The sequence below is a fragment of the Opisthocomus hoazin genome, chromosome 5 (assembly GCF_030867145.1).
Source record: "Opisthocomus hoazin isolate bOpiHoa1 chromosome 5, bOpiHoa1.hap1, whole genome shotgun sequence".
NCBI lineage: Eukaryota > Metazoa > Chordata > Aves > Opisthocomiformes > Opisthocomidae > Opisthocomus > Opisthocomus hoazin.
Genome location: NC_134418.1, coordinates 78008344 through 78035148, shown reverse-complemented (window position 1 = coordinate 78035148; position 26805 = coordinate 78008344). Strand labels below are relative to the sequence as shown.

At 40.7% G+C, this 26805-nt stretch overlaps 1 protein-coding gene across 1 annotated transcript in view; it reads right to left on the bottom strand.

Moving 5' to 3' along the window:
• Nucleotides 1-26805, bottom strand: part of WWC2 (WW and C2 domain containing 2) — a 102912-nt gene that overhangs the window by 47522 nt on the left and 28585 nt on the right. The window contains exons 2-4 of the mRNA XM_075421817.1: nucleotides 18569-18678; nucleotides 5479-5682; nucleotides 4415-4491 (exon numbers count right to left, since the gene is read on the bottom strand). Coding sequence (XP_075277932.1) covers nucleotides 4415-4491; nucleotides 5479-5682; nucleotides 18569-18678 — 391 coding nt within the window. The remainder of the gene's footprint in view (nucleotides 1-4414; nucleotides 4492-5478; nucleotides 5683-18568; nucleotides 18679-26805) is intronic.

The window sequence follows — 26805 nt, the reverse complement described above, 5'->3', positions numbered from 1 at the left end:
AGGCAGATTAAATCACACTCCTTATTTGTATTGATACCACACTGTGTTATTAAACCTGAGAGAACTTTAACAAGTAATTTACTTCTCACTTGTTAAGCATGCATTCCAACTGTCCTACAGGGACATGCCTGTATTTTTAGGCTTATTATATTTTCATTTTTTCATTCCAGGAAGCTCTCAAGTCATTTGCACTGTAAAAGGCAAAGCGTGGACTCCTCTTTTTTTTTCTACCTATGAACCACCCTTTCTTATAAAGCTTTACAGACGATGGATCCCTAAATATCTAATTCACATTCATTTAATTCAAAGAAAACAATCACTAAACTCATTTGGATCGCAAAGATATGCTTCTATTTAATACAAACGTCTTTGGTAAAACATTCCCCGCTTTCCCTAAATTTGCATGCTCAATTGATTTTTAATCTTAATATTGCTATTTCAGATCTTAGCATATATGAGTACACTACAAAATATTTACAAACCAAGAATAAATTAAAAAATCCTCCACTTAATTTTCTATGTCATGCTTCCCAGATGTGCTAAACCAAAGTTTCTGGACCACCTACAAAGAAGTGCACTTTAATACAAATTAAAATTAATCCTCAGCACACACACAGAGACAGAATGCCTCCTTGAATTGTAAAGTCCCAGATTTTGGTGTTTATCCATCCATGCCTGCCTCGTTTGCACTCTACATACCAGCTAGATATTGCCAGGCTTTTTAACTTTCCAGTCAGTAAGGTGAAAAAAGGGAAAGCCTGCTGGAAGTCCCCTGCTCTCGCCTACCACTGTGAAATTCTTGTTTTTGCATTGCTACTCAGGTATTCAACTCTCTTGAAAAATGGCTTAAATTAAAATGAACAATTTTGACCACTTTCACTGAAATTAATTTCAAAATATGTCTCCAAGACTCTTTGTATCCAAAACCCCTTAGACTTCTTACTTGGTGTTATTCTTCAAATTGAAAAAAGAAAAAAAAAAAAAAAAAAGTGTGAGATTCTCAACATGCCAGATGACTGAAAGTACTGAGCATCAGCAGGCGCTGTAACTTTCCAAGAGATTTAAAATGCTCTGTATGGCTCAAACAACCAGTGATTTGTGAGCGATACTTAGGCGTTCAAATTTGTAGCTTCTGGCTAATGAATTTTCTGTGACAGAAACAAAATGCTCTCAATCTCTGTTTTCTCCAAAGCAAAATCTGTTCTCTAGATGAGGGGTTGGGTTCAGGCTTTTGGAAACTATCATCACTCGTTGCTTTACTTGACAGGAAACTTTTTATTTCGACCATACTGAATAGTTAGCACAATAAACAGACAACGTCTCTAAGTACACGTTCAGTACTCCTTAGCTATTTCTTCCCTGAGTAGCACAAAAACCCCGAGAATAATCTCTCAAGTGTTCTGATCAAGGTTATAAAAAATGGACAGATATCACCTCTATGTTCCAGGTTAAGTAATGTGTAAAACATGAAAGAAGTCCCAACTTTTCTGAGAAACACAGAATGGCTAAACTTTTTTTTTTTTTTTTAAATCAGAAATGTGAATTTATAGTAAGAGCAGAAGGCACACTTGATTTCAACTTAGAGGATTGGATCTCTCAGAAACCCTCACGTTCTTCCTCAAGATCATCTTCTGAGTGTCCTCTGCTGTACTTCATCATCATTTCATTATTGAGAAGTGCGAGATAGGCACATTATCCTAGAAGGACGTGACCTACATCATAATACAGACTCTGTGTTTACTGCATCATACTTGCATTAAACTATTCTTGCGCTCCTTGTCTTCTCCTTCAACACTCTCACTTAATTCCCGCTTTTTCACAACTCTTCGCTTGTTTTATCCTTCATCCCTTCCTACTGCTTCTGCACAACATCTTCAGCCACCCGACAGGCCCCTCGCTTCCTCCTCCTAATTGCATCTTCGAGCAGGCTCCTGTGCTAACCCCATTCTGTTCCCAGCACTCGAGCACTAACGCAACGACGACGATATCCTCCCCCCTTGTTATTTTATAAAGGTGCATCCCCTGCTCGCTGCATATACATAAAATATACTGTGAGCACATCTGCTTTGTGTTGTGTGAATTCTCTTACTGATTACTAACGAAGGCCCCAAATGGCCCCACCTAAAGTCCACTGCAGGATCAGATCCTTCCATTTTAATCTTGTGAGTAAGGTCTTTCTTCTCCTGCTTATTTGAGGTAACTGCTGTCTGGTTTCTGTCACATTTTCTCCACGACCTATGGCGCAACAGGGAATTCACGTATCCAAAAGGCTCCACACGCACACACTAAGCACAGCTAACAAGAAAAAGGCCAAAGGCCAATTCAGAACTTCCTCGAATGCTGAGTTTCCCCCCTCCAGCCACCATTAACCTGATGATACCCGTAAGCCTCCGCCAGCATGAGAGACAGAAACAGGTTTAGTGCATCTGACCTAACAGCTCACTAAACAATGCGCAAATCTGAACTAGCAGGCTAGCAGCTTGCTAACGACTAACGTTGTTTCCCATTAAGTCCACGCATGCATATACTGCAAAATGCCAAAAGGTGGCATATTAGCAAGCATCCGCAAACATTCAAATAAGGGTAAACTATGATGATAGTCATACCTCTCTTGCCATCTTCCATGAAAACCACTTTCCACCCCTAGCACCACAGGGCTCCACTTTTTCTTATCTCAATCAATGATTTTCGTATCCAGTGGCTTTGGATGACAACACACTTTACGCTGATACAGATATTCTTGGGCTGCACCCTTCTAAACTGTGCAGACAAGATTCAGGTCACCTATTTTGGACACATATGCAACTTGGACTTTGCAATGCCGATAAATCAGGCGTCGGGAACCAGCAGGGTGTTAGGCTCCTTGACTCCCAAGAAACATGAAGAGAGGAAAGCACCTCCACAAACTGAATTACTGTGATTAACACATCTGCCTGTCTCCTCAGAGAGCAGACAAACTGTAGATCTGCAGCCAAGAGGTGACTCAGTGTTTCTGCACCTTGAGCTGGGATGTGATTAGAGCTAAGTAATGGGAAAAACTGAGCACAGGACCGTGTCTGAATTTCCCCCCCTTTGACCTGTAGGTGACTATATTGAAATCTGGCCATGTGTTTTGTTCCTCAACCACACTGTTAATTTCCCAAATATACTAGCGATCCCCTAGCCAAAGGGAACATCTGTTACTGCTCCACTCACTTGAGAAAGAAGCTTTCGTCTTGTCTCTTCATTCTTGTTCCTGACAGGGTCCTTACTGCTGCTGATTCTCCCTACTAAATTTACAAAATTTTTCTTCCCACCGCCTCCAGTGTTGAAATAAGTTCTCTCACTAACCACCTTTCCTTCTCCTTAAAGGACTACAAATTGAGACTGGTAAGGATGAACAGCAATACAAGCAGTCAGGGGGGCAACATCTGCACGCCAATTTTACAGTGCATTCCACCCCTGATTTATACTGGATTTTATAATTTTAATGAGCTCCTTTTAAGCATTAATTGTTTAAACTCCTAATCGTAACTCCAGGTGAAGCAGGACATTACGAGTGCTGCTCTGTGCAGAAGCCAGGAGGGGGCAATGGAAGAGCTGAGTAACTGCTGCGCTGCTCCCGCAGTCTGTGCTCCAGCCCCCATGGCAGGACTTCGCTGGGAAGTAACCTGCACGGGCTGATGTATTTTCCTTTTCGTTACTAACTACAGAAAGCCCAGGTTATCCACAGAGCATGCTATGCCACCACTTAAATAAATGCACTCCCTATACAGATTTTAAATGTCTTCCACACCACTTCCTCCTGATTCAAGATTAATTCAGTAGAGACTAACCTGTGAATGAAAGTTCTTTACGCTCAGTCTGTTAGTGACCATACCGAACAGAGCTGACCAAATACGGGATTTTTGTTTGCCAGTAATTTCAAAACGTGAACACAGACTTCCATTCTTGATCTGAACTGTTCCATTCTGACAAAATAGAGCGAAGTTTCACCCCACGATTGAAAGGGGTTTATTAAACCAACAGACAGTTGTGAGGCAGTTCATGTAGCTAACGGTGCATTTCTCTCAGAAGAAACATTGTGTAAAACCAGTCATCTAGCTGCAGCTCACCTTGGCCTACTATTTGTCTATTTTCACCTAAAGCTTTTTACTCTTCCTTTTAAAAACAAAAATATACAAGCGAAAACAGTTATATTTATTAAAACCTACATATAATTAGAGTATCTCTCAAGGTTTCCCCAAAATGTGTTATCTGAAAGTAACAGACACAGCTTTAAAAGTTCATTAAAAACCTCTGAATGATACTTAACGAGAGTATTAGGAGGTTTCAGTATCAGGGTACAAGATACCTTTGCTAGTTCAAGCTTTGCATTCTATAGTCAGAAACTCTGCAGAGAGAACAGAAATTAATATGAGTTAAGTGCTCTCACCCTTAGTCTTGTAGTGGAGATTTCAGCCTTCAGAATATCAGGGTCATACTTTGTGCTTGATGAGGAGCCTGAGAATACTTTTTCAAAAAGACAAAAAAGGACAAATATTTGAGTAATTTAAACCATTAATTAGTCCCTTCCTCCATGAATCCACAATGATCTAAAACTACAAAGTGTAGAAAAACATATAATACTTTAATAAAAATAGATCCTTTTATAGAGTAGTCAGTATTGCAAGATGGCAATAATTAATGAATAATCAAAACTTTCCCCTTTCTTCGCCTACCACTATTTGGTATCTCTCCTTTGCTTATCCCAGGATCCTAAAGTGGCACCTCATTCTCCCTGGCTTTCTATCCTCCTCTGCTTTCTGTTCCCATTCTTCTAGCTGAGCCACCTCATGATCACCTTTTCCTGGAAGCTGTAATGTCTAAGAAGATTTCTGGGAAGCAGAAGATTTATTCAGAAGCCCGCCACTCAGTTCTTCCACAGCAGTACATGTCACTTTTATCACATCATCTACTTCTGAGAGAGATGTTTTGGCCAACGATAGGCCTCTGACAGCACTTTACCGCATGCCAATTCCTTGCCCAGCACTGTGACATGTATCTCTACTTCACCTTTGATCACTGCACATAGGCTACGAAATTATTGTATGCTATTGCTATAAAGCAGCAACAAATTCCCTGCTTGGTCTATTGCAGACACCTGTCAACACAGAAGGGTCATTTCAGTGTGGAGCCATGGAGTGCAAGAGATCCTGTTTACTTTGAACCGAGATTTTTGCAGAATTTTGTTCTGACAAACCGCATGACAAAATAGATCTCAGAGCCAACTGCTCTAAACCACGGCTCAAAGGAGTTCAATTGTGTCAGGGAGAAGAGGGTTCTCTCCAGCAGAATATTTTTGTGTTAAGAAAAAAAAAAAGTGTAGGGATGCTATGTCTAAAGAAGCCAAAGTACAAGGTGTTCACAGCAAACCTTGAAAAATCATCCTAAAGAGAAACAGGATCCCCTGCAAGGCACGGATCAAAGAAGTTACACTATATTCTCTACTGTACTTACAGCTTGTACGAGAGCTGGATTTTTCTTTGTAGGCGTCATTCAACCGTACGTACTCATCCAGTGCAAGTGCTAGCCTCTGTTCCTTCACCTGGTACAGTTCTTTCTGAGTACTGAGAGCATCCTGGGCTACCATAAGATAATCTTTCAACATTCTCTCTTGTTCTTGCCTCCATTGCTTCCTGGGATCTTCTATTTGTGTTGTTTCTTTATAGGAGAAAAAGAAAGGATTTAAAGAGACCGTTGCTGAAATCCATTGACAACTAAATTGTTTCTTTGCCTGTAATCCACAGCTACAGAATATAAACCATACCTTGTCTTTGGTTACTAAACACATGCTCAACTTCATTTTTCTTTGTCCCAACCATGTGTGTAAGAAACAGTATTGAAGGGATCAATTGCAAAATCAGGAAATAGGGTACCATAGGGAAATGTTTATGTAGATCATTCCCGCACTTTCAACCTTGAATTAATAAAATCCTAAAGCTCAAGGAAAAAAAAAATCTATTTTTTGCATCAGAGTATTTGGAAATAATTGGATCAATAAAGTCTTTCAATGACATCTTAAAATTGAATGCATTCCTGAACAAAAATTAAAAGTAATCCTGGCTATTACATTTTTTCAACCCCTCCTCTCCCCACTTCATTAATTTTTACAGCCATATGTTATTCATGTTTTATAGCCGTTATCGCTCTCCTTTCCCTCTACAAAAACAGTTTTATCTATTCCCCTGTAACTGACCTAACAGCACATTAAGTCTCCAGATTATCTCACCTAACTCTGCTCGGCATCTGATCCAAGACAAAACTTTCTTTTATGACATAGACAGAGAGGGCCGCCTTCAGAGAGCACTTCACTCCATCAAAAATAGGTGCCCAAAACGCATGGCACCAAACTGCCTTTCTGAGGTGTCTACTTCTTTCCACTGACTGCCCCGGTAACACAAGCGAGCAGGCTGGAACAGCCCCTGAATTCACCAGGGCCTTCAGGCCAACCGCTTCAACTCCAGCAGCCACACAGAAGACAGACTTCCACAGAACGTGTAGACATGAGGATTGTAGTGGTATAATACACAGTGTATATATTACTACTATAACGTAGTGCTATACATTAACAAAGCACGTGATGTGATCAATCTAATTGTAGGAGTTTTTATTTTTTATGGGTAAACATGCAAAGAGGAAGAGTTAAGGCTGAATGAATTCATATTTCCTGATGTTGTTCAGCACTTTTTGAAGCTGTGCAATGAATATTCTTCCTTTAAAGCATACTAAGTAGCAAAACAGTCTCTTAAGGCATAGCCATGAGAAGTTTGAAACCTAAACGCAAACGTGCACATTTTCTTTGTAAGTTACACACGACAAACCTACACAGATCCACAGAGATAAAAAGTAACATTCAGTACCACAGTATTTAAGCACAAAGTACTTACTCCAGAATTTTTCTGCAAACAGGAGAAGGGAAGTTTATTCTCTGGGTTAGATTTCTGCCATTTTAGCTAGCTGAATGGCTTTACTGTGAGAACCAGTGTGTGTGGGGGGGGGAACAGGAACCTGCAGCTGAAGACATGGGGGGAAAAAAGAACTGCAGCAGAACAAACCCGTCTGCTCTAAACTGCCGCTGAAGTGCACTCCTGGGGAGCAGGCACTCTTTCCAACTGCATGTATGGAAACAAATCTTGTAACAGCAAAAGCTGGTAAGGACAGCTGCTGGTTAATAACAATTTCCCATACTGACTAATGACCAGCTTTTCAAAAGCCTTTTCTGGTGTTAATATCACATAAACCAAAAGACACGCAAATGAACAGAAGCATCCCATCAAACTAACCCTGTAAACCCCTAAACTGACAATGTCTATGGAACTACCGATGCTTTTAAACATAAATACACACGCACACAGCCCCACGCTGGTGACCCCCTCCGTCGTTTACAAACATGACAAACTTTTGTATTTCTGCTTGGGAAAGGTAATTCTTAGATGTACACAATGGATGCACACAGAGTATAAATCACATAAACCCAAGTGCGGTGCATAAAAGATTAAAGCAGAGAAGCTTTACACACAGTTGGTTTTCCAATAACACCACCAGGAACACTCTCTCCAAAACACTCAGCTACGGACACACGCGCACATATATATCAGTGTTTTCAGCCACCTGCTCTCTTCCACAAAGATATCGGGCACACAAAGAAGCAAACTGATACCTTTTCTCTCCTAAATGGTCAACACATGTCCCTACCTGTGGCCACTTACTGCCGTTGTGCTTTAACACACCTCCAGATTCAGAGTTATTTACACAAGATAAGAAGTGCTGGTTTCCAGAGCTGTCCTATTTTGTGAAGCAGGATGAAGAGCGTGAAGCAGGATTCTCATGGGTCAATGATCAAATAGGATAAACGCAGTTCTGTTGGTTTTTGAAAAGAATGTAATGATGTGATTGTGTTTTAAGAGTGCAACCAGCAGCCACCGAATAATCTTACAAGATTGGAAGGTCTCATCCTCGAGCACGTTGCAGGTAATTGCCTTGCAGGTTTTAAGGGAGAATTGCTCAACATGTAGCCCAAAGACCAAATGTAGCCTGCAGAGTCCTAAAATGTGGCCTACGGATGCCCTGTCCTTGTGACTGCAAGAGAAGGACAAAGCTGATCAACAGCAGATTATTTTGTATTGCTGACAAATACAAGCAAACATTTTCTTTTTGCCTCTCCAAGCTGTATGCGCAAACAAATACTAAGATTATATGAGCTAACATCTTCTGTACTGATAGACATAAACGAGTTAAAGGTGACCCTGCATTTTAAAAATTGTACACTGTAACTCAGCATACTGAGGTCTGGGTATTTGCCTGTGTGGGTACATTGACTGGTCAGATTATTCTCAGCTAATTCTATCTGCACATGCTTTATTCTGGAACAAACACTCAGTCGGGAAAATACATAATCCTGGAAAAAGGAAAGCAGTACTGGAATCACTACCCCAGAATTATTACTCAACTTTTACCAAGCAGAGAAGGCTCTGGAGTATTTTTCACTCTACGTCTTCTTAAATATTATGCAGTGGAAAACCCAAAAAAGTATATCAGTTGTTTGGTAAGTTGTGCATATATATATATATAGACACACACTTATATATAAATACACGCCTGTGTAGCAGCACCATATGCCTGCTTATCTCTAATTTTCAGTTGTCTCAATTTTAAGCAGCAGATTTGCCCCACAGAGAAAAAACCCAAAGACAGAACTATGGATACTACTTTTGGTACTGCAGTGCCGCATTTTGAGAAGTATGTTCATTTGAGCACATGTACCTTCCAAGAGCCAATAAAATTTTTTAAAAAGCGGAGTTATTTCAAAAACAAATATTTATACTTCTCACAAAGATAAGGATTTTTTTTTTTCCCTTGGACAAGAATGTTTTAAGCACCTGCTGTTAAGGTCAAACTTGTATATGCAAGAATATTACTCGGATTGTTACATGCATGTCACTGAGGGAACAGCTTGCTGAACTTTTCAAAATAAGACGTGAAGCCCTTCATGCTTAAACCAAAGAGTGATATTTAAACCACAAAGAACGTCCAAACATTTTCCTACCCTTTTTATTCAACAGTTGATGTAAAATAAACTTGGGAGATCTCATTCCTTTTTTAGGGCAGACAAACGTTTCCACCGGTGACTGCAGCAGGATGCCCTCTAACCCCATCCGCAGCAGGTACAAACCACGCCGCAAACAGACTGCGAGCGAGACAGATGGGGAGAGCTTCTTTCTGCTGGTCAGGGGAGGAGTAAGCACTGGTTGTGGACACCAGACAGAACCGTAGGGTTGTATCTGTTCTAGAAAACGCTAACTGGACTTCAACCATTGACAGTGGAGAACAAAGCACTCCCCTGAGTATGACCTCTCTGACACTTTCTGCATCACCTGACAGCTAAATTCAAGAGTTCAGCTGCTTCTTCCAGAGAAAATGAAGAAGATACAGTGGCCACCACCTTCCGTGGCATAAACTTAGATTTGAACTGAAGGAATCTCCTTAAAACGGATCTTTAAACAACTACGAGTTGTACATCGGGCTCTATCAAGAGCACTGCTTAAATTTAAAAAAATCTTTCTATCTCAACTTCCTCTGTCCAACCACAGCGATCCATAGTAACAGAACGAGGGGCATGGTGGTGCACCTAACACTGAGGTTACACATTCCTAATCTGACTTGGGTTTAGCGTCATTTGGCAAAGCCACCTGCAAATCAAAATCACTCAGTTCTATTAAGAGATCTTGATTTTAAACCAATTAATTTAACTTTAAACAAGTTACTGCAAGTGCGTAGCTAATAAATTTATAAAAAAAATATAACAAGCAATTTATTTCCTCCTACTTTTAGAGATCTGAGCCACTACCCACGCTAGAGGGAAACTCTGTGAGACAGAAAACACTGGCGGTCTCGCCCAGCGGAACTGCAGCAGCGGCAGGACGGCACGCTCCACCCAGGGACGTTCCTGTCACAGCCCTGTAACGCAGCGGAGCCAGCTGCAGTCATCCTGCTGCTCACGAAACGCACCCTTCCTGGCTCACCGCCAGCCAGCTTTGATGCACCTCAACTCGGCAAAGAATCTGGCCCAAACAGTAATTCAAAACCAAAATGCCAGGACTGATTTTTACGCCTTGAAAGTTTTGCTTATTCCTCTGGCAAGAACTTGTTTCGAGGGCAGCAATTTTATGCACGCTCTGTGTAATTATACACAAGATATATTATACATAGGGTACAGGTGGTAGGCAGGCATGCCTTTTTTTCAAAATGAGATATTTTCATATGTTGTGTTCCTGTCTGCTATCAAGAAGCTCTGTCAAATTTTTTACAGTCTACTTGAACAGAAAGAAACTACTACCTTATCAGCAGTAGATAGTATTTCCCTAAAATACATGAAATTAAAATCCCAGTAGAAAATCCCACGGGGAGGGGAACGGCTCCCTGACGCCCTACTGCTAGACATGACAGAACTGGACATTTTACTACAGGATTAACAATATGTGGAAGTAATAGCTTTCCAACATCTCCCCTTGCCAAACAAAATAATAGCGTCGACTGGCTCTAGAATGACCCCCAAGTAAGCTGTCTTCTGTCAGACACGTTGCATTTAGGCAACACAGTCAGAGAACAAGTACTCTCAAGGGGTCACACTAAAAAAGATGCCAGAGATACTCGATTGCTACTTGAGAAGGACACATACATAGCAAGAGGAGACAACATCGTGGCATTGTACTTTTCATCCCGAAGAGAGAACTCTCATCTGTTTAAACACATGCCCATATTATTCCAGTTTGTAAATGTAGCAGAACCACCATCTCAGGCAAGAGGCTATCCCAAGGGAAACTAGCTGACCTGGCTAGAAACGAGGACCAGAGACCTAAGACCTGTAGCGAGGGGAGCAGGGGGGAGTTGCGTGCCACAGCTGAAGCTGCTGTCATAGCTCTCCTTTTTGGCAGTGATGGTTTCCACCATGTCACCTCAACCCACACTCCCCGACATCACACATCCACACGTCCTCTTTTGCACAGTCTCTGGTGCTCACTCAACCGAGCACAGAGCCTACTCGAAGCACTAAACCCACCCAAACACTCACTGGCTCCAAAAGATAACATGAAAGCAGATACAACACATTCTGGCAGGTTAGGTGAGTTGTGCCATGTTACCAAAGGTCCAATGAGCCAGTATAAAGGAGGAAGAACCACCCAGCTGGGGAAGGAACGAGACTGTTTTTTTGGCAGCCGCAAGCCAACTTAGAGATCTGCTACTCCATTATAATATTAAGTACGGACCTACTCATCAATACCATGCACCTTCTCCCTCATACACCAACTTGCAGGGAAGTTTCCAGACCTGGAAACCAGGACTACAATAAAAGCAAAAGCGCAGTGGCCGAGCCCTGAAGAGAGGGTGGTTGTGACTGATGTGCCGCACACAGCCGGCTGTGCTCAGGGCTGCACCACGTCACACTCGGCTAGATGCTCTGTGGTGGGGTGGCAATTTCCCCGCCTGAAACAGTAAGTGCTGAAAAGACAACTCCATTACACCTGACACCTCTGGTTATCTTCCATAATAATTGCAGGACTACTACCTCCAACCAAACAGAACCTCACCTTCAGAGAGTACCACAGGCCTCGGAACCCCACACCCAACAGCTGACTACACTCAGGACCCCGCATCACTGGAGCTTCTCCTGAACACTAATGCCTGAAGAAAGCGCACAAGCTAAATCCAGATTAGCTTTTGAACATCCTGTCCTGTGGTAGGATACACCCTGCTCCGCAGAGGCAGTCTGAGAAGGAGGGGATACCCGGAGAGCAGCCGACTGCATGCAGAGGGTGAGCCCCTGGGCAAGAGCTGCCAGCAAGCAAACCGGGGCCAGCCGTGGAGAAGGAGAACCAAGATGTCCATGGTATCTTGCACAAAAATGTCTCAAGATGGCACAAACAAAATCAACAACAGCCCTTTGACTTCTCATATGAGAAGAGGAAAAATGGTGTCTGCTATCAAGCACCACAGGATAATGTGCGAGTTAGGTTAGTGGTGGGTGGCGAAAGCAATTTTATCCACGACACGGCGTAATCGCTGCGGGTATGTTTATTTTACAAGTATATCCCACGTTTCTTGATAAACAAACTGGCTTTCAAATCTCCCGTACTTTTGCCTGCAATCAGACAAAAATACACTTAGAAAAGAGAGTGCAAATATTACTTCATTGTACTTCAACTGGCATAACAAATACTGCAGGCAGCTGAGATACAAGTTTTAACGAACAGCAAAGGAGCAAATGCACCAGCACTTCAGGGAGAACAACCAAGTGTTACTAGACTGGCTTAAGGAATGTACTTTATTATTTACATACCAGAGACTTTCTCAAGGCTTTTTTTTTTCCTTATTCCTTTTGTTCCCCCACTTTTTAAAATACAGTTCAAACTCAAGCAACAAGAAAAGCAATTCCTACCCCAAAATTTGAGGAAGAATTCACAAACAAATCATTTCACACTGCTATATTTGTTCAATAAGCACATAAAAATAAAGAACAGCACATTACAGAGAGCAGTGTCAGTAAGACTGCGCAGCCCAACAAGATGACAGATACAGTGTCTTAAAAATGATCTAACACATAGCTGGATACTCACAGAAAACCATGTTCTACCTCATAGTAAGATGGAATACGGGTTCTAGAGACACAGAGGATAATTAGGTTATTCAGAGTAAGCTTTGAACTGAGCTCTCTACGGTTTGTTTCCTGCCATAGAACGTGCACACAAAAAATGTCTCCCCTCTTCCAGACACCTTCTTCACTTTTCCATAAAATAATTCTGTGTTTGAATTTGAGTAACGAGATAAAATGAGAACGCTTTCCAGCTACACTGTGCAAGCATGAGCAGATTTCTAAGAAATATTTATTCAGAGATTTTTACTAAGAAACATTGAACATGTTATCCTTATGGCACATTAGTTTCCTGCAGATATCAGGCAGCGTATGCTTACGTATCTCAGAGCCAAATGCAGTAGAAACCCCGAGCATTTTGCTCTACGTTATCCAGTAAGTAGGTAAAGTTGTACTGCTATGGCTATCGGAACTAAGACATAAGAAAAACATGCAAGTATGATCTTTACATTAAAGTCAGCAGCTAAAATCATCTTTAATTCAGAGCCTTCACTGCTCGAGCCCTCCTTCTGTAGCCACCATGCACCAGATTACTCTAATCCCTTCACACAGTCGGGGCGCAGAGAAGATACCTATAGATAAGATTCAAGACAAGACACACTGCATTTGGGCTTTCACCATGTGTGCTTGCTGACAGAAAAGAGTCTTCACAATTCTTTCCCAAATGCTTGCATGTCACCGCTTGCTTAGAAGACGGTGACGGGTCACGGGAACAAACAGTGCACGTTTATGACCGCGATACACCATTCGACTCCCTCAAGATAATGGTAATTGCAGACTCACGGTAGGATTTTCAGATTTCTTCCTGTCTGAAAATACTGTCTGGCACACTTTCACAGATGCAGATGTACTAGAGTCCCAGGGTGGAGCAGAGAAAGGTCAGTCTATCCACAAAAACCCCTGTCTTAGATAAACCAGTTGCACAGGTGTAAGCTGTCATGAAAGTCTTTAAGATTACAACAAGAAGTAGAATAGCTGTAGTTAAAATATCATGTTATAAGTGTCAAACAGTGTAGGTAAATAGCTAGGCTTTGAAATTCTAAGCAGGAAGAAAAACAAGTAGGTAAATACGGACCTCCGATGAATTCTATTCTTGAGCTAAGCAGACACAAGACCCTCTACCTCTATGCTTCCTCATGTTTTAGCATCACTCTGACTCAATTTTAATTTTCTTTCTGGATGAATCAGTGGTAGAAAGTCTCTGGGAAAGGTGCATTCATGCTTCCGAAGTGGACAATTCAAATGAAGCAGGGAGGAGCTGCACAAGCAGAGTAGGTAAATGTCCAATTCCGTTTTGAAGAAAAGTGCTGGGGGTGGAGGATGAGGAGAAAAATCATTGTATTGAATACAAAGTACAGAGTGGCAAAAAGAAAGTGATGTGATGGTCTGAAACACTGCTGGGCTAGGAGCAGCTGTTCCTTCCCCTCCTAATCTTACAAATACTGTCACACTTTTACTACTAAACATTACTAACGGCACAGTATGTGTTTTATAGGTTAACTAGATCAACGCAATGAGAAAACAACCATTTGCCTGGTTATTCTGAGCCTGAAAATAAGAACTGGAAGCAAAGAGGACAAGTTATTTAGGAACACAGAAAGTGCTGAAGGCAAGGCAGAACTTGTCCCTGCCCAGGATTCCCTCAGACTATTCACGTCATGCCAGAAGCAGAAGTTCCCCGCTCTTGCTCCCATTACTTCCACAGCTGTTCACCTACACACACCCCGTGCAACGATCCAGATCAGCAAACCTGAGCGGCTGAGGGAAGGAAGAGGAGGTAAGGAATGACAGCTCACGCACCTTGGGAAGCAGAGCGCTTCCCTGTTGCCCGTGTTGCTACACCTCCTCACACTGACACAACGCAGGGCAGGAGCCGCAGCGGGCACCACCACCCGAGGAGGGCACCGGGAAATCACTGCCTCAGTCACAGCCGCCTCCTGGCAAGCCTGCACAGGGCACGGAACAGACAAAAGTTCAAGGGTGTCATTTCAAAATACCTTTAACCAGTGCTGCCGTGAAAAGCAGCTGTCCCCTATCTCTTCCACCTGACTGTTCATTCATATCCCCAGGTCACCTTCCCTCCCTTGCTTGCATAAATAGGGGTGTGGAAAGGAGAACAAATAGCGACTCTTTTTTTTTCATACCAGATTAGTTTCCACTCAGATCAGCTCCCTGATCTGATTCACTGTCTGGCCACGCAAATGTTCATGCCAGTATAAGCAAAAACATTGCAGGGACAGAACAAAAGGCCAGAGGTAGCAACAGAGCAGGACCAAGTCTTTCAGGGATTCTATCAGCTTAAAAGTGTTTGCAAATCCAAGCTCTAAGAACATAAATGTTTGCATCTCAGCCACTTAACGCCTGAAGTTGAAAACCCTGCAGAAGAATTGGAAAAACATGAAAGCAATGACTTTGCCTGTAGATATACGAAATGGAGCAATAGGTTTGTGCTGTTTTCGGTATTGCCTTGAGCTCCTAACCATGCTGTTTAGCAAAACTAGTAAATGTTAGCAAACGACACAGCTGGAGTAGATGAACACACAATTACATATATGCAACGAGGATTATCAGGGTGAACAGCATAACCCAAAAAATCTTTGGACTCTCCCAAACCACAATAAGCAGGATCCTTCACGAAAGGAACTCCTCAGTCCCCGACCACCAAACAATATCCCTTCATCACTCCTCTAACAAAGGGCGCTACTGAACCACAGGGCAAGCATTTAGGTTCTTATGGTGTTAGCTGCCCACATCATAACCACGTTCTGCCTTGCCAGATGGCCTCTAATCTGGTCTCCCCTGAAGCTGAAAGCATCACATTAAAACTCCTAATTGGGGTAATACAGTCATAAAGTAATGACTTCAGTCAGTGTTTCTCAAAGTGGGTTACATCATCCAAAAGGATCACGAGAAAGCTCTAAGGCAGTCAGTCAGAGTTAGAAAAAAAAGCAAACTGTATTTGAAAAACACCTCATAAAAATATATAAAATTATAGAAAATGTGTGATGATAATAAAACCAAATTATACTTAAACATATTGACAGCAAAAGCAAGTTCCTCAAGTCTGAGGGAGTGTTTTACAACTGTAGACTGCTCACAGCCAAATCTTACCCCTCTGTGCAGGAGAAATTGAGTTTCTACTGGCAGTTAAGGAAAATACGCTTTTCGCACACTGCATGGGAGAAGGGAAGATAAAGGACTAAGACAGATAGTTACACAGATGGGGAAAATAGTTAGTTGTTTTGGGTTTTTTTTTAAAGATATATTGATTTAAATAATTTTTGAGGAATCAACATTACAGAAATTTGGTAGAAATTTTAGAACTTTGCAAGGTTCAGCCTTTTTTTAAAATCAGTGGGAGTTTTGCCAATACCCACCCTTCAAGCGGAGCAGAATAAGCCCCTCACTGACCACTAATGCAAATTCCATCCTTAACATTTTCAGCCTTGAGTTTTTAACAGAAAAGGAGGGAACAACCATGAGTAAGACCTTCTGAATTTACAGTCTATTGTGCTAAGGTCTAGCCTGCTGCTTATAGCTTATTGGGTTGGTTTGAGAAATTTAATAAGATTGGCCAGTTTTAATACCATGGCTCCAAAGTCCTGTGGACAACCTGAAACTTCACTGCTGTATCAAATGGAGCTTTGTACAGAGGCACGCAGTAGGAACAACACTACAAAATTAGGACAGATAATAGAGAAGCTGTTCAGAATAATTAATTATGGGATGCAAGAGAAGAGAATCAATGGGCCTTCCCTCAAACATTTTGATGAAATAAATTCAGCCCGAATGCAGTGAGCATGAAGCGTCTTTAGTCACCTCTCCCTACCTAGCACGTGGGAGCAGATCTCTTCCCAAGGTGCCACCCCTCAAGCTGCCATTTACGGGTCCTGAACGTCCACTTTCTCCAACCTGTTTTTCAGGCATCTATGCATTTGGTCCTCCTCCTAGCAGTGGGTACAGCTTTTCTCCCTCATTGGGCTTCTTTGTCCAGTAAAAGAGAGAATTAGCAAAATTATAATCATTACAGGTGAAAGGGTAAAGGAGTCTTCCTTGTTCTAACATAGCCACTGTCCTGATAGAGAATTTTAACAGTTCAAATCCAAAAAGCATACTGAACACATCTGAATTATCACACTGCTAATAAAGCAGTAAGCAGGTGCAAAAACTGCTTTCTAGAAAGGCTCTGTCCCCCTAATTATTAGTGACCTCCATACTAGAGATTTCAGTAGCATCAAAACAATACATGTACCCCAATTAGATGAAGTTCTAATCTCCACATTTGGCAGGCCAGACACGTCACCTACTTGTAAGATTCTCCGGCAGTTTACCTCCCAGCAACTCCACCAAAATACTGCACAAAACACTGTGCAAAACTAAAATATACCACTTTACAAAATAAGAAGTTTCACTGAAATTGCTACCAAGCAACACATATATTAATATAAAAGGAACCAAATGCACTACTGAACAGATGGAAACCACTTTCAGAATACCAAAGTCCAATGTATGCTGTTTTGTCATCCATCACACACATCAATGTAAAGAAACCTAGCTAATCACACTTCTTTGTCCCAGACACAGAAAGACACGCATACAGATGGATACATACAACTCTTCTCTATTAAGTGGAAGCATTAGTGTTTGCAGTATATTAACAATTTTCAAGAGAATTCCAAGACAACACTGTTCAAGCCTCAACATCTTACATGTGTGTGAAGCAGAACTTCAACCCATGAACTGGTTATAACATTCAGGAGTTCACCTTTAATGCACAGAAATAGCATTTAAAAGAAATATTTAACCTCTTTCTGAATAAAGAAAGATAAAGAAAAAAGCAACTAAGCTACAAGACTGAGATTTTTAGAACTGATTAAAAGTTTTGAGTTTCTTACTGTCCATCTGCTGACCTTGTGCAGTTGTCTCTGCTAACCTAAAGCATCTAAAACGGCCACAGACACCTTACTATTTTTTTTTGAAGTACACAGTACTGCTAGCACAGATGCAAGCAGCTACATTCAGGTATTGATCTCAAGTGGAATCTCTTGCATTATGTTATTAATGACAATTTCTGAGAAAACAGAAAAAGGTATCAATTAATATGGAGTAATAAACGCATAAAAAGAAGACGGAAACGCTTTTGGGAATATCTTCATTTCAGTAAGTCTAACAAGCACTGTATTACAAATTTTGCTATGGTTTTGTATGGTTTATACATAATTCCCATGCAATTAAAAATATATGTAGAAACAGATGTAGTCATTTTATAGCAGCATATTTTCTTGTAAGCCTTTTAAAGTCAATAATATTACACCAAAGTGCAAATTTTTGCCAGCATTTTGATTCCCCATTCCAATTACCACAAGATATAGCACTATTTATAGCCAGAAACGTATCCTACAACATTCTTAGAGCTACAGTACATTTGTCAGACCTCACGTACAAGTTACAAGTACCTCCCCCTGACTCCACGCTACTTTATCTACAATAGCTCCTTTCAGTAGTTAGACTGAAGCCAGTTTTTGTTACTTGTATCAGACTATCCCTGCTCACGTGCATTGCTGAATGTTTAGTAGCCATAGGATACTTTACAGATACCAACAGGTGTAAACCACCTCTATTTACTAGACATTACATGGACTTCTTGCACAGAAAAAGACAAAGAGTCATATGAATAACATTGAGCCAGCTATAACACATCTGCAACTATCCTCAACAAACCCATGCACATGAATGGGATAATTTGTCTCCTGAAAAATCCGAAAATGTCACTTTAACTACACTTCTCTCACAAGAAATCTTTCCCTGCTCCCAGTCACGCTTTAGAAGCTTCTCAGGAAAGTCTAACGAAGACAAGCCTTCTCATACAACCAATCCGACAAACTGCAAAGCACTTACGGTTGATGTGATCGATATAGTATACGCCAATCTGAGGATCATATGCGGCTTCCCATCCCCATGGCAGTTCATCGCCAACGCAATCCGCAAATGACAGGGGCTTTGTCAACCTAAAACCAAAGAAACAAGTTAATGGTACGGCTTTTCTCTCTTCCATACATATGTTTGTTATTCCTACTAATTCCTATTATGACAGAAGCTAAAGAAAGCAGGGAGAAAGGAGAGCAAGATGTTTTCTCACTCTTAAAGTTTAGGCTCTTGATTGTGTTTTCCCTACTCCATCCTTCTGAATTCATTAACTCCAAGAACACAATATAAGTTATTGCAAACATTTTTCAGCACAGGCACTCAAGCGAGAAATTCACTACAACATCTTTCACGTTTGACAGTTCAAAATTAAACAATAAGCAATGGCTTATAAAAGAAAATAATCTACACTCCTATTTGTCCCCAGAAGAACTGGACCCTTCAACGCTGAGTCTGTGATGAGAGCACAAGATTTCAAGGTCATCTTCTCTAACGATCACAGACAGGAAGCTCAGAAAAGTGCATACAACCTTCTAACATGCAGTTAGCAGCACTCACCGATCCACGTATTTGAACAAAATAAGCAGCAGTGAGGAGGAGGAGTGCACAGAGTAGACATTTTATAGGTAACATTTAATGGGCCTTCAGATGTTCACACGGTACCTTTTTAGGAAGACAGACAATTAAAGTTTTTTATTTTAATAATGACGCGTCTATTTATTATGAGAAATAGATTGATAACAGTAATATGTGGGCTCTTCTCCAACTGAGGCTGAGTAAAGCTTTACATCACCATATTTTTGTCTTTTTTTTTTTAGGAAAAAAACAAAATGAGTATTGAGTTTCCTGTTGATAAACCCAGACATAAATGCCATGTCTGACATACTGATATATTTAATAGGAATAACAAGAGATTAAAGGTTTTATTGTCGTCATAGTGACAATAAGATTAGTACGTATCCAGAGATTTTTTAAAAAAAAATATCCTCAGAGTAAGATTACCAAGAGCAGTTTGTGGGACACAGGAGCATCACCTCCTTCACTCACTGCTGCTTAAGTTCTATCACTGAAGACTTTTTTCATCTCATCACTAAATTTCTACACAATAAAAAGCTAACAGTCTAATTCACACATGCTTTTTTGTGTTTCAGTATTTTATTCTTCAACTAGTTTCTGACCAAAAGAAACTGGTTTATTGACATTTTTGTGAGGAATGAAAGAGAATAACACATTTTGCTTTTTACAAAATGAATGGGCTTTTTTGTGTAGAAAACACTACACAGAAAATACTTTACAAAACTATTGAATTAAATTTTTATTACAGCTGAGAAAACAGAAATCTGTGCATGGGTTTGATTTAGGAATCTTTGTCCCCCAAATGTAATATTATTATTATTGATGGATCTGACCTATCAATTCTTTAAGTGGGGCAACATTTTATTCCTCAAAATTAGGGTTGCAGAAATCACAAAGAACCAAGCTCTTATGATCCAAAATCTCTGCAGAGTGTACATGTATTTTTTTTTAATTCTAAGCGTGAACCCATTTACTTATGTTTCTCCAAAGTTTACAACACAATCCTATGAAGCTTACTAATGATTAATTTTGAAGTCTTGAACAAATTCAGAAATAAGGCAAGTTTGCCAATTTATTGCAACTTCCAAACTGCTGTGCAAAACAGCCGAGCACTGAAACTCACTAAACACACTGAAAACTATTACAAAATTCAGGTGAGATTACCAATGTGGAACTAGATCTCAATCAGTAGGATACAAAATACGGATTGTAAGCAGCATAAGCAAACTGTGAGAAAAGCTCTGCTTACTGGGACAGATTCTCCATGAGAAGGGCCAGCCACAGACACTTTTCTCAGCAGAGTGAGAAGGTGTAGCTTCTGTAGTACCTGTTCTGCTTCTCAGTCTTCACCTGCTATATGCTGCCTCAAAGTCCAAGAGCTCCTTTTCTAAAGGAAATCTTACGTGGACAAGATCCATCCTCCTCATTACGAAGCAGGAGAGGACATCCCACTGAAGCTGACTGCAGTAACTCCCCAGTGATCTCCAGGGAGAGACCAAGCCTGTAGTAAGCCAAGCGTACCCGTTGTATCCTCTCCCACTGCTGACTTAATTTTTAAATCTAGACATGGCCCTGCTCCGAGTGAGACTGCTTGGAGAAAGAGCCCAGCTCGGACCCGCCGCTGCTCCTCACCCTCCTCCTCCTCTCAGGGCAGCAGCAGCCGGGCTGCCACGGCCAGGATGGCAGCTCGGCAGCTCAGCAGGCTGACAGCTGAAGATTACTGTTTTGTTTGCAAACAGTAACAGCTAGACAGGAGATGGCTCTCAGGAAAGCAGGAGAAGCCTTTTCAAGCCAGGACCACCACAGCTGCAGCCAGGCTGCCTGCAGCACGCCACGGACTGAACGCAGGGTACCCGTGCCAGCAAGCTGCCAGGCCACCGCTGCTCGGCGGAAGCATCAATCACGCAAAAACAACAGCCCTTCGGTGAGTCTGGCCGTGTGAACCTCTGCCAACTACAAGGGCACATCTTGCTAGGAAGAAAGTCCTGCCTCAGATTACATTACAAATGTGGATTTTCATGAAAGATCTTAAACTGAGTAGGAGTTCAATATCATCCTCAGCCTTCACATTTTACTATTAACTCAAAACACACATCCTGTAGCTCAAATAGACAAAAATATTTAAAATGCCATATAGCAGAGTAGGGATCATAACAAACATGTACAAACATGGCCAGCTGGTCTCTAATAAATTAACTTAGAACTCTGCATAAGCACTCGGTCCTTTCACCAAAGCTACGCACCACAGTCTGCAACAATCACAAGATGTGATGTTTAAACCACCTCTGCAGGAAGGATATAAACCCAGTACTATCCTGGCTTTTCGTCTGCACTCCGCAACGACTTCTTTTTCAATCAACCACTGACTTCTTACTCTTATAGCACATTCTGCAGGGCAGAGCGCAGGCCGCTCTGGCTGCGCGGATGCTGGGTCCAGGTGTTCTCACCTGCCAGAAACCGGACACCGTGAGAATGAATAGCAGCCGCTCTCCCATCCCTGACACCCCACAAATTAAAGTGACACTAAAAAACCGTTGAAAAGTATTCGAGTGACCCACTCTGGACCTTAAATGAAAGAAGAAGAGAGAGACAGAGGCCCTGAAATACAGGCAGTCCGGGACAAATTATTCTATGAATCCTACTCATGCTTGGGCATCGCAGCCTTAAGATCTGAACTACGTCAGGAGAACTGCTCCTGAGTAGACTTTTAAAACATGAAAAGGTTTGTAGACAACTAGATCACAATTACTTGAGAGTGTTACATCCCCACGACTCTCTTTTTTGTTCCAGAGTTTTTTAATAGCACAGGATTTTTAAGCCCGCCACAGACTTTGACAATTGAGCAGCAATCAGCACAAGGCGATACCCGATTGCTTCGGGCCCTCAGAACCGCCTCAACATAAACAGTACTTACTTTCAAAATACATATGGCAAATGGATGAGATTAACATGATACGAAGATAAGGAAAATGCAAGAGAAAATTTGCAAGACAAAAGGTGAAAGCAAAGAGAGTTTACAAGATGTAATTGGAAAGGAAATAATACCTAGGAGCAAGGACTGCAGGAATCTTGTCTGTGTGCAGATCATTATCTGTGACATAATAACCTATGATAGACAGGCTGCCATTACATTCATTAACCGTGACCCAAGAAAACTGAGGTTTATTGTACCATAATAGAGGATTAAGTGCTGTGTCTCAGGGCTCTGATATTCTGAGGTAATTTATAATACTTTTTCAGTTTATAGTCATCAACTTACATGTTCTTAAAAGAACGTCGATACTCTAAAAAGGATGACTTAAAATCCACATGTACTATACTATGAAGTTTAATTAGTTAACAAAAGGTGTTGCTGGTTTTTTTTTAATGCATATCCTTAAGCTCAGGTATTCTCACCTATTGACACTTTTTCTTAAAAAAAAAAACACAACAAAAACCAAAAAACTTCTAGAACTCCTTCCAAGTGAAGACCAATGCATTAGCTTTTCGCTCACATTTAACATTTTTATTTACTCAGCCCTCTATGGCTGCAGCACTCCCGTTTCAGCATACGGATCGAAGCGTGCTCCCTGGACCAAGAGAACCAGCAGCAGACATATGTAATGGGAAGTGGCTACTCTTCAGAAACCCCAGAAGCATTCTGTAACGCCATTATGTAAACAGCATATAATCATGTTATTGCCCATCACTTCACAGATGCCCTGGGAAATCTAGGAGACGAACACAGCTTACAAATTAAGAAGCTGTATTACCACCTCAAATCCACGTTTTTCTTATAAGTTTTCAAAATATAAAGTTAGCTAAAAACTTAAAATGTAGATTCTACAATGATAAATGTGTTAACATTAACAATTGCTATTGCATATACAGCCATGCCTATAAGTCTATATATGCACCTAAAGTTAATACAGAGGCTGATGATACTGTAAAACAGAACTGTAACTACAGACTGATGGATTGTCACTGCAATATTGTTCTATTTGGACAACTTTCTTGCTTGATGTAGTCCCTAGAACACAAACATACACAGAAAACATGTTTCTTCCTAAGGTCAGGGTCCACAAAAAAATGAGAAATTTACTACATATACTAGTGAAGGTACTATATGTCAAGATACAGACAGCCCATGGTATTTCACACTTCTGTGATCTGAGATCATCAATGTGCATGAAATATGTATGAATATGTATGTATATATACACACACATACACCATTTTCAACACATTGTTCTACGCAAGAGTAATGCTGCATTCTGCTGCATTCCTTCTCTGACCCCTTTTTTTCTCTCCAAAATCCATTCAGGATTAAATCAATCGTAACACTGAGCCAGGGGTTGTCCACATTATGATTAGGACTCCATCAATAAGAAACTCTGGACTTTGGTCTTTGCTCTCTTCTAAACTTAGCTGATACCAGCATCACTGACCTCCTTAGCATACTTCAGGAACTGATTTCATCCACACTCTGCAGGACTATGTGAGCACAGCTTGACATGTTTTGCCTAGATAGACCTATTTGCATCAATTTTATAAGACTGATGTATTGTGATTTACAATATATGTAGTGGAGGATGTAGGGGAGAAAGGTTACTGTAAGCAGATCTCAGAAAACGGAGAGGGGAGGAAGGAGAAGAGACACAAAAAAAACCACCCCCACAACAAATCTGAGATATCTTTTCCTCAATTAGAAAGGATGAAAGTGCAGGTTGGCAAGATGTACACAAATACCTGAGAATTATGAACAGGTTCACCTTAATCTCTTTTAAAATATCTCCAAGAATAACTCCTTTGCTGTATAGTGCTTGACCTACAGTCAAGACTTGGAGTTTTTAATTCCATTATAGCTAGGGTCAACTTCTATAGCATGTTCAACACACATTTGAAAACTTTCTCCAAATCCTAATTATCCCCTACCCAAAACAACCTCACATTCTTTGTCACGAAGCAAGATCTTGCGTGACAGTTATATGGTGTTGTACTGATTAAATTTCACAACCATACAGTCTCATATATAATGATGAACATTACACATTATTTATTTTCTCTTACAATGCAGCACTCGCTAGTACTTTTTCTAGACAGAAACTGTTCTGAAAAACACACTGCTTCTCCACATTCTAGGAATGGAGAAGACAAAACATAATTCAGATGTGCAGGAATGACCATCTATTAAAACACAACAGAAGAAACCCAATGATGGATGGCCCACATGCAGACTTACCTGGAATCTGGCTCATTTAACTACATACACCGTTACAGAAGGGTGTACAGATGACTTACCAATAACACATGGCAACAGCAACACGAAAAGTTTCCTCTGAGCACTTCCTCACCAATATTTTCAGTTAGAACAATGACACAGAATAGGAACATACGATCAGCATCAGCTAATTTCTTATTTTACAAAAGAACAACTGAAAGTATTTAATTCTTGTTTTGATCCAGTAGATCAAGACCAGCAAATGTAAAAATTTAAATCAACAGATCAGGGAAAGGAATGTATCAAATAGAAGAAGAAAAGTGTTCTGAATTCTTCACTAGAACTGAATTTAATGCTCACGTTAGATCTTAAAATCAATTCAGTTCTTACCCAACCTTATAATGCTATAGGCATTTGTGACTTTGAAGGACCTACAAAAATGTTTTCTAACCCCATCCCAAATATCCTCCCAAACATGGATTTTACTCACTTCAGGCACCAAGATGGATTTCTTAACACAAAACTCAGGGGCGCAATTCATCTCATTAACTTCACAAGTTAGATTACTAACCTGAATTAATCCTTTAGGTTCCCTAGAGAGGCTGATTCAGCACATCTATTTAGATTAAAGATGGATTGCACTGAAGGTTTCCCTCTTACAGTCGTGACTACAGAGCGAGTCTTAACACAAGGCTCCTTAGCCTGTACAAGGTAACTAAATTTAAGCAGGATGAACACTGTACCAGGCAGCAGACAGTGCATGTAGAATGGCAGAAGAGACCAAGCTGTAGGTCCACGTTGCAGGTCAGAGTTAGAGAGGCATTGCCGCTCCCTATGGCTGAGGTCAGTATCCATTAACAGCATGAAAGTCACATTACATCAGGAAGACAATTTATTTCTACAAATTACAGTGGCTGAAGCTGCAACAAAATGCATTTACCTTCTATTAATAATAATGCTGTCACTCTCCTAACTTTAAAAAGTGGTAACTGGGCAATTTACCTGTAGAAAAGGGTAGAATTTGCATGTCCATAAAACACCCTTTTGCCACATTCTTTGTTCATTCAATTCTACAGACGAGCAAATCCCATGCACAATCTCTCTCTCTTGAAAAAGCTCATTCACGAGTCTGTTGACAGGATTTCAGCTTCTAAACACCATGTTCTTAACACAGCAGTGCCTCCCATTCCGACATCAGGCCAAGACATTATGTACAACCTTTGTACTGCTTAGGTACATTCTCTTTTAGTAAGGGTATTATTAAGATATACTGCCACTTTATTACAGGTATTATTTTGAAAGAGTAACTAAGCGGATATCAGTACCACATCAGAACACATCAAACAAGGAGTAGCACAGTGGCAGCCCCTGTTTAGAATAGTGGTATAAAATAAATAAATACGGTACGGTCATGCATCTGTTTACCTTGTTCACAAGATGCGTGCAACCAAACATTAACAAACGTCTGTATTTAAAAGGCAGCAAACACACCTTTACCTTTTCTACACCAATACAGAATTACTGAGTAGTTCAAACTAAATGTCACCCCATTCTTTAATCTTGAAACATTCTCAGCAAGATCAAATTATGCTGCTTTATGCCTACAGCCACCAGCATGTGCATCATCAAACCGCTTGTTTCATATTCCACACGCATGCACACAACAGTGTAGGTTTACAGTTAAATGTTCCTAGCCACGCTCCTAGCATTTACACGTAGCAGTCAGCCGTACACTGACAGTACCGTGCCTTTGCCTTGTTGCACCACAGCTGGACACTCGAAAGCTAACTGCAGAAAATAAAGTCACAGCGGAGTTATACACTTTCAGGAGACAAAGATTTATTAACTCCATCAGCAAGCATTTCCTGGATACATGTAATGAAATTTCACTTGTTCCTGGTCATTTTGCTTCTGGTAATACAAAGATGGATAAAAGAGTCAAATTATTATAAAAAGAATAGAAACTTGACATATTTGGGCACTGATCCTAGTTTTCTAAAAAACATACAGGTGTACTATCATTTTTAATAGCTTGCAGCTTCTGTCCTAGGATTCTTTTAAGTCCTTGAATACTCACATCTGGCAGCAGGCCTTAAAGAAATATCCTTCTTGGGTTTTACCGGGCTTTCTTGGTAAATGAAAATGTACACACATGCAGATGGGGGGTTACACTAAGAGCCATACATAAATCAGTTCACGACCTTACAGCAACACAGAAAGGCTGGACATAATTTGGGTACATGCTACTGGGATAATGGGCTCTCGCAACTACTTTACAAGCTCATAAACTTGGTTTCCAGTACTGAGCTGGTACTGACAGTGGTTTACAACATCTTCCATATTACAAGTGAGCTGTGGTTTCATGTGGATAGGACTAGACCACATTCAATGATGCTTCAGGGAACGTCTAAGACTTTGAAAATTTTCCATTGAG